This window comes from Plectropomus leopardus, chromosome 10 (assembly GCF_008729295.1).
Source record: "Plectropomus leopardus isolate mb chromosome 10, YSFRI_Pleo_2.0, whole genome shotgun sequence".
NCBI lineage: Eukaryota > Metazoa > Chordata > Actinopteri > Perciformes > Serranidae > Plectropomus > Plectropomus leopardus.
In genome coordinates this window covers 25,146,254-25,160,766 of record NC_056472.1, presented here as the reverse complement: position 1 = coordinate 25,160,766, position 14,513 = coordinate 25,146,254, and the positions used below count along the sequence as shown (strand labels likewise).

Sequence of the window (14,513 nt, the reverse complement as noted above, 5' to 3'; positions counted from 1 at the left end):
ACTTTCTCCCTTCTTTTAAAAATCAACAATCAAAGTTTCTAAACACAACCCGACATGTTTGAGCAGGAATTATCCAGAATCGTGGAGAAACTGACAAGCAAGTTTATATGTTTTTCTTCAGCATGTAGCTACATGTAGCAGTGTAGTAACCAGGGAATGACTAACAGAGCATAGCATCAATTTCGCCTATCAAAAATCACAAATAAAATCTTCTAAACACAACCGGAAATGTTCCAGCAGGAATACGATCTGAAATCGTGAATATTTAACAACATCTGCAGCCAAGATGTTTTCCTTGACATTAGCATATAGTTACATGTAGCTATGTACATGCATCCAGGAAATGACTGTGTAGAGTGACACTAGCATTGAAAATCACCAATACAGTCTACTAAACAAAACTGGACATGTCTCAGCAGGAATGTGATCTGAAATCTGGGAGAAATTTATAACAATGACATTTGCAAGTGGCTTCATGTAGCAGTGTAGGCTACATAATGTAAACACTTGCAGTAGCATGCCTGGAGCAAATGACCAAATACAGATATGGAGCTGACACCTGCTTGTCTAGAAATTGTTAAACATGTTAAACACAGTATTCAGTGCAGTCAGAAGCCTGAGGTTTTTGCTCAAAAGGATTACTTTTGCATGTATTTATCACATTATAAGGAAAATCATGATACATACCCTTTGATGTTCAGATAATTTTTTTCCTGCAGCACCAAATGTACAAACCTAAGAGCTGTAATTTGGCTCCAACTTGACTTTTTTCAAATTGAATGTTGGTGCAACACGTAATCATGCCTAATGCTGAACCCTAAAATTATCCTGCAGGAATTAAATGCATTGGATTCAGTAGCTAAAATGTTTGCTCATATTCTAATAACACGTTCTAGTGGTCGATGCAGCTTCTATGTACTGACCTGCAGAGAGACCATATCGGGTCTGTACTGCTGCCTGATGCCGAGGTCATACATGAGGAACTTCAACATGTCAAAGGCCTGTTCCTCACTCATGTGTAGCAGCAGCACCCCAGCCACAAAGCTGATACCCTGGCAGTAACCAACCTGTGTGGCACAAAAAAGATACACAATATGTACCACCAATGTCATGACATTCACCACACTGAGGGACATGACAGTAATGCAGTTTGGGGAAAAGGAACTAGTCTGTACCTCTGTATCCAGCAGAGAGTAGGCTTTCAGAAGGTTGTAGAGGGAAAGCTGCCCTGCGCCCAGCTGGGCTGAGAAGTACTGGTGGGTGGGGAAGGTCCGGCCTGAGCAGAGAGATAATAATAACATCTGAACATTTGTTAAATGTTCATAGTTTGTGTGAGCTTTCAGCATGATGAGAAGCCCAGTTCAGGCCAAAGTGTCACGATGAGACAAGAACGTTGCAGCAGTTTGAAGCAGCCGGTCTCAGCTCGACTCATGCTGGCTGATGGGGCCACCATCCACCCGTTTGTTTTAGTCACCAGCAGCTGGGTTTTCGTTGCAACTTTATCCCAGCTGGCAGGGAACGTTCCCACAATATTAACGTTACATACAAGTTACAATAATGTTACACATACCTTTTCCTGAATTATTTTCCTATGCCTAAAACATAAAACACTCAAACTGTAAAGACTTTTCTTCGTTCTATGTGACTTTTTAGAATAGAGTGCACACCTAGGTCCACCAGAATCGAATGCTGCTGTGCGGTGAGCTGCTTGAGCAGGTCGTGGTACGGAGTGTCTGGAGCTTGCTGACGCTGAGGCAGCCTGTGACGCAGCCGGTGCTGATGGGAGAGGAGTAACCAGACCTCCCCGCGTCTGCTCTTAGGAACGCCTGCACACAGAAGACGGAGACTGCCTGTTAGGTGTGATAATATAATAATGACAATTATCTCGATATAATTTTCTTTAATGGTAATATAAACTTTGTTCAATAAATGTTTGATGTAGTTAAAAACTTTAATTACAATTTTCTCGTCAGTGAACGTGATTTCTTTCTAATTCAAGTCAGATAGATTTTAAGCAGCATTAAGCCTTTAACACCTGGATCAGCATCAGTTTTCCAGTGCTGCATTCAGATGCCTTTCACAAGCATTTAAACCTCTGAAACTTAAAAGTTAAAAAAAAAATCAACTTGTTAAGAAAAGTCCTGTAAAAAAGAAAGTAAAAAATGACAAAGACATTACATCTTGAGATAGCACTTAAAAAACTAGGGAAATGTACAAAAGACAATACAAAAAATGAATGGAAGAAATCTTGTCATTTTTATCCTAACTGCAACTTTTTTCCCTAACCGTTGTCGAAGAATGCCCTCTGGGTGAATTTCTCCCAACAGAGAAGAACAGTTTTATTTGCACATGCATAAGAAAAAAAAGATAATTTAAATTTAAACATTATGCAGATGAGTTTAGAAGCCAAAATTGCTTATGGAGATACCCCTCTTATTAATTAACCATGATCATTCATAAAACAAGAAAGAAAAGATGACATATCGTGCATTTAAAACTTGTACAGAAAATACTGACCAAAGATAACACACTTACGAAATGTTTTAAACTGTCTGTAAAAAGGTTTTTGACCTGCTGCTGACCAGGATTAGTATTTCTTTGTCAATTTTCTTTCAGTTATTTTGGGTTGATTGTGAAAATGATCCACTGTTTGGCAAATGTTTGTCACATTCTGACAATACAAATTAACTAAAACTACAAATTACAGAATGGTTATAAGCATTTAAGCTTGAAAGATATAATCATCCGACAGTTATCGTAATGATTATTAATTTCTAATAAAATGAAAAATGTATCCTAAAAACATTTGGCCATATCGCTCAGCCCAGCTGCATGTGCTCATTTAAAACTTCACACATGAACTGCTGCATGTTTATGGATACGGAATAACATCTTTAAAACCACTTTTTCTCATTCATCTCACCTTGGCAGAGTGCACGATACATCTCCTCCTTGTCTTGTGGGACTGTCGTTCTGCCCGGGGCTGTCAGTTTTCTCTCCCACAATGCCTGCGCCTCTTTGGAGCACTGGCCCACTTCCTGGTAGTTCAGCTTCATCTTGCGGATGTGCAGCTCATCCCTGCTCGCTGCAGCACAGTCACCACAATAATAAAAACAAATAAAAGAACGTATTCAACATCAATTTGCCAGTTTTGATTCAGAAAATCAAGAGCAAAGGCCAACGAAAAAATAAATCTGCTTTTGTAAAACAGGATGAATCCAATTAAAAGACACCAGATGTGAGTGTAGCTATAACAACTCACGCCTTTTGTCACCAGTTACCATGGAAAGCCTAAACACAAGCCACAATACCCACATTAACACCAAAGATCCTTATTATGAGGGAGCTGCATCAAGATAGTGTTGAGAGGTACAACAAACAAAGGAAACAAAAACACCACCATGAAAGTACGATCGTCCCTGAACATGCAAACCAAAAGCAGTGAATGAACATCAGAACCAACACCCGAAATCATGCAAAACATCTATCTGCCTTGGTCCCAAAGGCTGCTTTTATATCTCTTACCTTCTATGGAAATTATTCACAGTTAGGTCCTCAGACCAGCATTGGTGTCATAGTAACAAAACAAAAGGAAAAAGATGTGTTGGTAGAATGTAATTTAATATAAAAGCAAAAGATCTCTTCTCTTATTCTATATTCTGTGTTTCTCCTGAAAACGAAATATTATTTTTAAATGCTGTTTGAGCTCGGCATACATAAAACTGGCACATATTATGTTCATAGACATCATTTACAAGGTGGGGTTTACTTCATTTTGCTGTATAGATGCATGTTTTGATCATAAAGAAGCTAATTACGTGTCCCAAATGGCCTCTACTTCCTCTTCTCCACTCCTCCTTTTGCCTGTTTACTTCCTGTCAGATTATTTTTTGTGGGTGTTTCTCTAAGAGTTGCTACTTAGGTGGCTTTTTTCTCTCAAATTCTTTTAACTTTGACACATTCAATGCATATACATTAAATATCTTCAAAATAGAGATTGTATAACAATATTTTGTTATAAAAAATAAACTCAATTGCATAATGAATAAAATGTAGAGGAAATTAAAAAACAAAACAAAAATAAATACCTCATGGTCTGCTAAAAATACTGAAGTAAACTGAAATGTCTAATCATTTACTATTTTTTAAAGAGCATTTGTTGGGGTTTTTATGTCTTTAGTGATAGGACAGATGAGGGGAAATGATGTGCAGCAAAGGGCCGCAGGTTGGCATCAAACCGTTGGCTGCTGCGATGAGGATGCAACCTCTGTACATCGGGCACCTGCACCTACCCTAATTTACTGCTAATGTTGAGTATATTTTAAAATCGGTAACTCTAAAAAATGTAAAGAAGGGTAGTTTTTTGAGCCGAATCATTTAATGTATATAATATTTTGCTATAATAATAATCACATCTACAAAAACATGTTCACAATACAAAAGTGCATCTATATCTATATATCATCTATATCTACATTGAATACATTACATGTTTAGAGATAAGTGGTTGCAAAGGGAGTAAAGGAAAAGAGGAGTGCTAAAAAATACTTTGGGATATGCCCTGAAAAACCTGGGCCATTAGAGGGCGATATTTCTAAATGCTATATCCTGTTATTATAACTATTTACTGCTGTTATTTTTTCCTCTGATACATGCACTTTAACCTGCTGAGTGTTTAAGTGTGTTTGCATATCTGCATGTGCTCACATGTGTGTGAGTGTGTGTGTAACACCAAAACATTTCGCTCTAAATATAACTGTGCTCCAGAATCTCAAACCAACACTTGAGCTCTCAAAATAAACAAATGACAGCGTGAGGAGGAGCTGAACCACCTAACCCCGTGTCATAGGGCTTCAGTTAGAAACGACAAGATGTAAAGAGTTTGATTGTGTGGTGAAGACTCAGTGTGAAGCTTTCATAGCTCTTATAGTTTATAGCTAGAGCTGCAAAAAGTAACTGATTGCCAGGAAACTATTTTGATAATAAAGTACTTGTTTTAGTAGTTTTCGGAGTAAAAAAAGGAACAGAATTTGCTGTTTCATTCTTGTCAAATGTGAGAATTTGATGCTTTTCTTTGACATGCATAATAATGACCTGAACTGCTATGATAAAACATAACATTTGAAGGCATCACCTTTGGCTCTGAGAAATTACACATGGCATGCTGCACTATTTTCTGACTTTTTTTTTTTTTTTTTTACAAAATGATTAATTTAGAAAATAAAGGGAAGATTAACTGATAATGAAAATAATCATTAGTTGCCCTATCATCACCAACTAAGGCGATCATGGTGGAGACAGTAAAATCTAATATAAGAATAGTCACTCTCTGCAGCTCTTTGTTGCATGTCCTTCCCTTTTTCCCCATTCACTGATAGCTGTCCTACCAAATAACGAAAAAATGCCCCCAAAAAAAGTTTAAAAAAGGAAAATAGAATAGTAAGTTCTCATTTTCATTCAAAATCAGCTCACTTTTATATTGAATGAAATGGTGAAAATGAACTATTCCCTATTTTTCTGGGGACCCCCTGGAACTCCCTCAACGACCCCTGGGGGTCCGTGAACCCCTGGTTGAGAACCACTGTTCTAGATGACACCCAGAGCAATGTTCTGGGTATACGGGTACATATTTTGTTTCAGAGCTAAGAACACTACACTAAAATAAAGATAAAAAACCCCAAACAAAACTGGGTGTTCACAAATTCAGGCTCCCATTATACTTGATGACATCACAAGTTTGAGACTTACTTTTGTGGCTTCTGGCTAAAAGAGAAAATAGCTCATGTTCACAACTATTGACTGAACTTTCCTGAAATAACAAACTGGATCAAACCAATTCTAACCAGAGCAGCCCTGAGACAAATTATTAATGCCACCAATGTCTGCAGAGGAACAAATACACTAAACACTCTTCGTATTTGTCATCCATGTGACCAAAGGAAGGATATGTTCTCGGGGTGATTATTGTACTTTCTGTGCACATTAAAAACTGAAACTCACCCTCCAGTCTCTGGTTCTCCTTCTCCATGCGCAGCAGCAGGATCTGCTGGTGGATGGCAGTCTTCCAGAGGGCCCGATAGTCAGCCCCCGTCCTCTTAGGCCTCTCCCCAGACAGGGGGTCAACCGCCAGTGGCAGCAGACGCCCCAGAGGATCCAGACTTGAGTCCAAGCCACGAGGGGAGAGCGGCAGCAGCTCCCGGCCATCAGAGTGGTCTGAAACACCAACATCAAAAACATTAATCGAAAACACTTTTTAAATGTCACAATGAGCTTCATGCAAGTAACGATATACAAACAAATTTTCTCTTATTTTTGTTCGTTTCCATGATTTGTTCTTATTTGTTAGTGGCCATTGATTTTTGGGATTCACTAATGTTTGCTTGTGTTTGCTCTTCTGTTAGGTAAGAGAAAATTTTACGGTGGTCGAGAGCACTCTTAAAAAGACAAGTGAAAAACATCTCATTTTCACAGCGCAGAAATCTTTGCAAAAAACAAGGAAAAACAAGTTCTATATTTGAGAAACATTTAAAAAATGCATGAATATCATTTATTCAAATTTAGATGATGTTTCAGGGTAATTATAATGACAATAATACTGATGATAATCGGAGGAACTTTTACATTTCTTAAGTATTTTAATCTCATGCCACTTTCCACTTCGACTCCACTACACTCCAGAGGAAAATATTGTAGTTTTTACACCACTGCTATTATTACATGACTACTTTAAAAAATGACATTGAGATTTTTGCACACAATCCATATAATAATATAATAATTAATTACAAAATGAATTGGCAACTATTTTACAACTGTGTATTCTTCTGGCTTCTGTTTGTATGAGGACTTGCTTTTCTTTTAATTATTTAGATTTATTAAATTTATTGAAACTTTTTTGCACATGTAGTTTTACTTTTAATACTTCAATACATTTCCTTGAAATGGCATTTACTTTGATTATGTTTTTTAATAGTACGTCAGTTTCACTATTGCAGAAGTTCTCCTTCTTACAACTTTGTTTGGTGTCATGTCTCCAGTCTTGTTCATGTGACAGTCTTGGCACACAAACCTGCCCTTATATAGTGTTTAGGGGGCGTTACCTATGCTAAATAGGTGACTTATGATCAAGTAGGATTCATCATTGAACACACCTGGCTAAGAGCAGATTTGGATGGAAGAGCGTTTGGTGCATCTGGAGTTGACTTCTCCAATATTTTCTCTTACCAGAAAATTAAGAGAAAATATATGAAAAATTTAAGAGAATGTTGCTGTATGAAGCCCTTAATTTATATGTGCAGTGAATCTAATGAATGTGCTATCCACGTTTGTGACGTTTGTTGGTGAAGATGTTATCTTTGTTCTGGATGTAAAAATTATCTGCTGGCTACATTTTTGGGCTCCCTGGAGTAAGTGAGGACAGACTATGTTATGTAGTAGGATTATTTTCACAAGCTCCATTATCAGTGTTTATCTGACAAGGATGAATTGGCAAATTCCTCTTTCCTTTCAACCCTCCCTGCTTTCCCCATATATGTAAGTCTTTCCACAAGAATCAAATGTCCTCCCTGCCTTGCACTCATTTTTTATGCACTTGTGGATTATTCAGAGCGTATTCACTGTGCATCATGTTGTGCCTTGCCCGTACAGCGGGTGGGATTGTGTTACCAGACCTGTGTGCTGCATGGATGCAGGCTTGTTCAAGGGTGAAGCGACCCTCAGGAAGATCTTCTGTCTCCAGGAGACCCTGCGTGGGGTCGGAGGGGGACCTCCGCTCAGTGAGTCGCTGCTGCAGCCAGACAGGGTCCTCTTCCTGCCTTCCCCATTGCTACGAGAGAAGACGAAAGCGTTACAGACACCCGATAAATGAGTCAGGTCTCATCTTGCACCGACAGCAACTTTTACAAGTGCAGACAGACAGACACACACACACACACACACCCTTCAGCACACACATACATGTAACCTGTCCACTCAGAAACTTTATACAAGCGTCTCATCAACCAACTCTCTGAGCTGATGAGAAATGTTTAAGGTAAACCTTAAACGTACTGATTAAAAACATGTACCAGGCATTGACTGACTCCCAGTGTCCATGTTAATAAGGCAGACAGTTGTGTTGTCGTGTAAAATGACAACAAAACTCAGTCACACCAACAGCCACAGCCGAGGCGCATGCGTGCTTGTTCATTTTCTGGAAAAGAAGTTTGTTAGTGAAGAGGACAAACTGGTTACTGAGCTGCAAGAGGACCTAAAAAACTTAAAGTGGACTTACACCCCTGGTTAAGTTTTTCTACCTGTAATTCCTATCGTCTATGATGGTCCAAAAATATTACTCAACATGAACAGCTTTCTCCAAAAATACAACTAGAATCACGACCTCACTGCTGTATACCTCTGCAAGTGTGCAGTGACAGTTTACATCCATGTCTGTCCAGACTCATGTGTAGCCATGTCAGTTAAAGATGCTTCACATGTGGATGTTGCTATGACAGCAGCAGAGCATGTAGATGCAGCAGCTGGTAGCTCCTCAAATCCTTGACATTTATGTGAAATTTTGTCATAATTAACATATGAATTCTTCAGTTATGATGAAAAAATACATTTTGTGAGGTCACCTTAAACTTCGATCTTTGATCACAAAATCCAAGTCATTTAATTCTAGAGTCCAAGTGGGCGTTTGTGCCAAATTTGAGGATAATCTCTCATGGTGTTCTTGAGATCATGAGAGACAGAGACCGATCCATGATCATGGTGACCTTGACTTTTTTACATGGAGCGCCTGCCCTACCAACTGAGCTACTGGGTGCCTCCATAGTGACCTTGACTTTTAACCTTAACTTAATCAGTTCCTAGCTGTGTCCAAGTGGACATTTGTGCCAAATTTTAAATAATTTCCTCAAGGTGTTCTTGAGATATCACATTATCATGAATGAGACAGAAAAGGCCACCTTGACCTTTGAACTATGACCACTAAAATCGAATCTGTTCATTGTTGAGTCCAAGTGGACATTTGTGCTAAATTTAAAGAAATTCCCTTAAGTTGTTCTTCAGATATTGGGTTCATGGGAATGGGACAGACAGACAACCCAAATACAGCAGGTGCTCGGCAAGCAGCCCTTTTCGACATGCCAAACAGCATAGGAGAAACACAGATTTCAAATGTAAAACTGCTTTATTCTGTGTTTTTACTGATTTTAATCCCTTGGTCTGTTTGTTTTGGAGAGTAAGACACTGAGGATATTCGGCTTTCGGTAAAAACCACCTGAGCAATTAACACCGAAGGAATTCTAACCGGAATAAGTTTTAGCTGGTTGCTATTTACAATCATCACTGCTATATACAGCTCAGTTTTATACAATATACTATGAACAGAGCTTCCTTGCTCCGTCTCTCTTTCAGCTTAAGGGCTCCTTGGCCTGAAAACCACAGAAGACCTCTGTGGTTAAAGCATTAAATGTAAAAATGAAATCTCAAAAGAGAATTCATGAATGACTGGTTCCAATTATGTTTTCCTCCATTAAAGCAACAAGGTTTCCATTTGACTTGTTGAGGATCACTTGATGGCTCCAGTCAGCTTGGTCAGCACACAAGCGCCCGTCTGATCATGTGGACAGTGAAAAACAGGAAGTGACCTTTACTGAGACAAGTGTTACTGAAACCATGACTTAACTGTCACAGCTCCTCTGCCTCATCGCCTCTTTAACAGATTAAAATTCCTCATTTGACAGATTACCTCCTTGCCAGTAAAAGTTATAAAGAAAGCCACATAAAAAACAGTGCAGGGGTAGAATTATCTCATGTTGCAACAGATAAAGCAAATCTGGCTGTGAACATGTCGAATTATTCAGACTTAAATACCCAGCAGGGTGAGGGATTTTCGACAAGCTGTCTTTTAAACCTGCTCTTATTTATCATCAGAGGCTCCTTTTGCTGCAGTGTGCGGTGGATTGAACCGCTGTCAGAGGAGAAATGCATCCTGTGGAAATGCCATTTTACGACGGTCTGCTTCACTGAATCTCATTCATAATGAAAATGTTAACCTTTACTCTCTGCCACCCATACACCTTGTCGACCCTGTCAAGGCAACGCTGAGAGAGGAGACTCTCGGGCACACAGCTGTAGGTCTTGCTTTCTTGAACATATTAGCTGACTGATTAGTGCAGCAACCTTTCAAAAGAAAAACATCACTGAACTGAGTGGGCATGATGCTTCACCCTTTCAAACTTGAGCAAACTAGCTTGATATTTTTCCAAAACATGAGAAGAAGGCAATTAGAAACTTGATTTAAAAAAAAATTCCCAAATTAGAAAGAAAATAAACAGAAAATTAGCATAAAAATAAATAAATAAATGAATTAATTAAAAATTAAAAAACAAAAACAACCTTTTTTTTAAGTATTTAAAAATAACATAACAAATAAAAATAACAATAATATAATAATTCTGTAACATAATTTTCAATATATTATTATGATAATTATGAATATATTTTTCTGGACATACCCTCAACTCAGCTTTTTCCCCATGTTTTTAAAAGAAATTAAACCAATTTGCTCAGGGTATAAATATTTGTGAAAGGCGCCTGGGCACAGCACAAGATAAGTAATATCAGTCCAGGTTTCAAAGGGTTAAAGGCATCATGGATAGAGTGAAGTGTGGTTAATAAAAGCTAGAAATCCAGGTTATTCCAGTTGTGCCGTGCATAAAAAAAGCTTCAATTCCACATGAAAATATGAGAGAGGGGTGTATCAGCATCTCCTTCTACTTCTGAGAGAAACAGGAAGAGGGCGCGTCCACTGCAGAAATGGTTGGAAATAAAAGAAACAGCTGGAAAGTTTGGGGTTTTTTTACAAAAAGCTACAAAATACAGGGTCAGAGAAGCTGGGTGTTAAAAGGTTTGGACAGCCAACATGTACGCGTCTACTGGCATCCCAGCAAAGACCAATCTGTCCCTCCCACCCATTTCATGCCATCTTTCCACTGCCGATGGCTCTTAGCAGGGGGGCTTCGTCTGAGCACCCCCTCTCACCTCTTGAGGCTCCCACTGTCTGCCAGGGAGCTCAGGGAGCCCAGTGAGCCCTGGTAAATGCTTTTCAGGAAAGTGGGGGCGGAGAAGGAGGAGGGGAGGCTGAAGGTGGACTCGCTCTCCGAAACGCTGCGCGTTCTCAAGACAGCCACGGGACTGGGCGAAGCCAAACATGAAAATGCCCACAAATAAAAAAAAACAAAACAAATACATTATACAAAAGAAAAGAGCTTCTGGTCAGAGCAAGGAAAAACACACAAGGGTTCAAAACAGTGACAGGAAACTGGTGATGCTATTGTTCAAGGATAGAGGAGCAGAAGGTGGAGAAATCTGAAAAGCGCCGCAAATAGATTACATTGTCTTTGTGTACACCAAAGGTTAACTAAATATTTAGTTTGTGTGAAACTGATTAAAAGAAGCAACAGGTTGTGATTGTCTGAAGCAAAACCCACAAACACTCACTAACTACAATTCACTCTGTGCAAAACATTCACTCCTGCAACATTATTACATAGATGTATATTCTTCCTTTCTCTGTTTGGTTTAAAGGCAGCGACTGATGGGTGGAGGTTACCTGCTCTGCAGCAGCTCTGGGTTAACAGACTGTTGTCTGCGCAGTGGAGCCTGTTTGCTCTGGGCAGCCGGCTGTCCCTCGAAGGAGATTCGCTTCTTCACAGGTGGATGGCTGAAGGTGTGGGCGCGCCGACGGAACTGCAGGCCGGCTTCTGGGTCATCGTCGGGGAAAGCAGGAGGAGAACCAGGAGGGGAGTGACCGGGAGATTCCTCATCTTGCTAAAGAGGGCAGAATGTGACGGATGAGAAAGATGTCAGTGCACCAGTAAAACTATTTCACAGTAATGTACATTCATGAGAATTCATACCTAGATTTTTTGTTGTTTTTTTTGTTTGTGTTTTACTGGACAGGACAGAATTTAAGCATGAAAAGGGGAGAGAGGAGGGATGACATGCATCAAAGGAAACGAGCTGGAAGCAAACCCATGGCCACTGCAGCAAGGACATCGCTTTTGTACATGGGTCGCCCACACTATCCAATGAGCTACCAGCCGCCCATAACTAGATTTTTAATCCTTTAGAAACAAACGTCCCACAAACGTCCTGTTTAAATCGAGCTAAAATAAGAACCATGATAGCTAGAGCATTCATTATTTTTGCAACAGACAGCTAAAGCTTCTGTCTTCCCCTCCATCACGTCATTACCAGTGTACACTGTAAAAATGTGACGTAACCCATTCGTGTGTGGACTGTTTTGAAGCCTTGAGTTTGGCATTATGGCTGTCGCCATCTTGGTTTTTTGGAGCCAGAAGTGACCATATTTGGACGAGAGGCTGGCGGTGTGGAAAAGTGAGGGGCAGATCTGCCGAGGACACTATCTACAGAGAGCCTGTCACTCAAGCTGTCCTGCCCTTAAATATGTGTAAGTTTGGACCTTAATTAAATGCAAATGTGTGAGATCTAAAAAAAAAAAAAAAAAAAAAAAAAAATCACTGGGTGTCTGTGGGGATTGACTCTGTTTTGGAGCCAGCCTCAAGTGGCCATCACAGGAACTGCATATTTTGTCACTTCCACATCAGCTTAATTTCTCAGCCTCAGAGGTAGCTGCTTGGTCATTATTTTACAGTACTTTATTTGCGGTGCCAAGATAGTATTTTGCTGTAATTATGCCAGTATGGGATGGCCAACTAAAATCGATACAGCATAGTATTATGATATTGCATGGCATCTAAAATAAAACCATAATAACTAAAACATTCACTCTTTTTGCAGCATAAAGCCAGGGCTTCTGTCTCCCCCTTCAACATGTTGTATACTCATAATGTCGTCTTTATGCTTTGTTAAGTATGTTGCAAAAATGTGCAAAAACAAATTGACCAGAGAAATGTAGTAAGATACTCAGAGAAATGACATCAGAAACAAGCAAAAATACCAATGCAGGCACTGGAGGACCATTTCTTTTGCATAGTTCAAAAGGGTTACGCATGGTTGGATTTTCTGATGAATCTGACTGTTCAACAGAGTCAAAATAAGAGAGAATGTTGAATTATGACAAGTTAAATAGATGTTAAAATAGCAAATTCCTCTAAAACACACTATGTATTGCAGTGCAGGTCAATAACCAGGGTGAAAGCAGGCAAAAATCCAAAGGGTAATAATCACGCTACATGTCTTTCAAAGTCAAACACACACAGCGAGTAACCAAATCTAAATTAAACACCACCTCAATTCCTCAAGTTACAGGTCTGCACTCACCTAACCAACGTAACCCCACAGCAGAGACTCGTAACAGGTTTAACTTTCCACTCAACACTCCTGGACTCAGCGTTGCCTCATGGCTGATGGTACAACTCCCACATCTATTGTATTCTAATGGGCGATGTCCTGTGACTCACAGCATCTCACACTATTGGCGGGGAGGACCTCAGTGCCTCAACTCCACATGAAAACGCTCCAATCTCCTCCCTTTGTGTTTGCACAGACCTCCTACTCTAAGATCTGACATGACAGGAGAAACTCAGCAGCATCTGTGCTGCTTAACTATGAGGTCTGATAAAGCTGTTGTGATATCGAAAGTCTTCCCACTGCTAATCAGGTTGCAGAAGGTCTGTATGTCCATTGCACATGTGCAAATCATGCTAAATGTCACTGTCAGCTGAATGGCTTAATAGTGATTTGTAGATTTTACAAAAAAAAAACACTGACAAGATAAAGTGACTCTGTGGATCGGTGCAGTGTTGCACTACGATGGGACTAAGTAGGAGGAAACCAGGGCAGGCATTGCTCAGCAGACGCACAACTGGACATCCTGACTTGAATTTCCTGCTCGACATCCTGACATAATTCCCAGATGACCACTTATTCGCATAATCACCAGGCAAACAACATTCTTCTGAATGTCACTACTATAACAAAGAGGGCACAGGTGAGAAAGCGAAGACACCAGATTTTGCTTGTGCATACAGAATATACACTCATGAATCATGATGCCACATCATTTTGCACAGAGCAACTGGGGACAGAAAACACCATAACTTGCTCCTCATATGTAGGGCTGTGTCATTGAGACTATGATTGATTGATTTGCTTTTTTAAGTCTGCAGCAGCCAGTGTTGGAGGATTTGGTGAAGTTAGAGATATAGCAGCTTAATAAAATCCCATCACTTGAAGGCTGATGTGAATTTTCCTCACGTTAATATTTCAAGTAAATCTGACATGTCATCATTGAATCAACAGGCAAAGTGAGTCATGTGACAGTCAAGGGTCTATTTCATATCTCTGTGTGTTATACTGTGAGCAACACATCCTGAACGCAGAACTCACATATAAAATTCTGTTTACCAGTCTTGGGGAGTATTACTGCAAATGTGACAAAAATGTTGTATAACGACTGTGTGGCTCCAGAGGAAGCTGTTTGTGAAATCTGATAGATTGACACAAGTGATGTCACTAGAGTCAGCATCAATCAGGTCTGA

At 39.6% G+C, this 14,513-nt stretch overlaps 1 protein-coding gene across 4 annotated transcripts in view; it reads right to left on the bottom strand.

The window, feature by feature from the left end:
- tbc1d4 (TBC1 domain family, member 4) overlaps positions 1–14,513 on the bottom strand; it is a 46,628-nt gene that overhangs the window by 7,752 nt on the left and 24,363 nt on the right. Inside the window, exons 12-20 of one of the 4 annotated variants that reach the window (XM_042494099.1) lie at positions 11,600–11,817; positions 11,029–11,181; positions 7,671–7,825; positions 6,001–6,213; positions 3,526–3,528; positions 2,924–3,085; positions 1,668–1,826; positions 1,176–1,276; positions 924–1,067 (exon numbers count right to left, since the gene is read on the bottom strand). In XM_042494099.1, coding sequence (XP_042350033.1) covers positions 924–1,067; positions 1,176–1,276; positions 1,668–1,826; positions 2,924–3,085; positions 3,526–3,528; positions 6,001–6,213; positions 7,671–7,825; positions 11,029–11,181; positions 11,600–11,817 — 1,308 coding nt within the window. The remainder of the gene's footprint in view (positions 1–923; positions 1,068–1,175; positions 1,277–1,667; positions 1,827–2,923; positions 3,086–3,525; positions 3,529–6,000; positions 6,214–7,670; positions 7,826–11,028; positions 11,182–11,599; positions 11,818–14,513) is intronic. The other 3 variants (XM_042494100.1, XM_042494101.1, XM_042494103.1) reach the window with 3 other exon arrangements.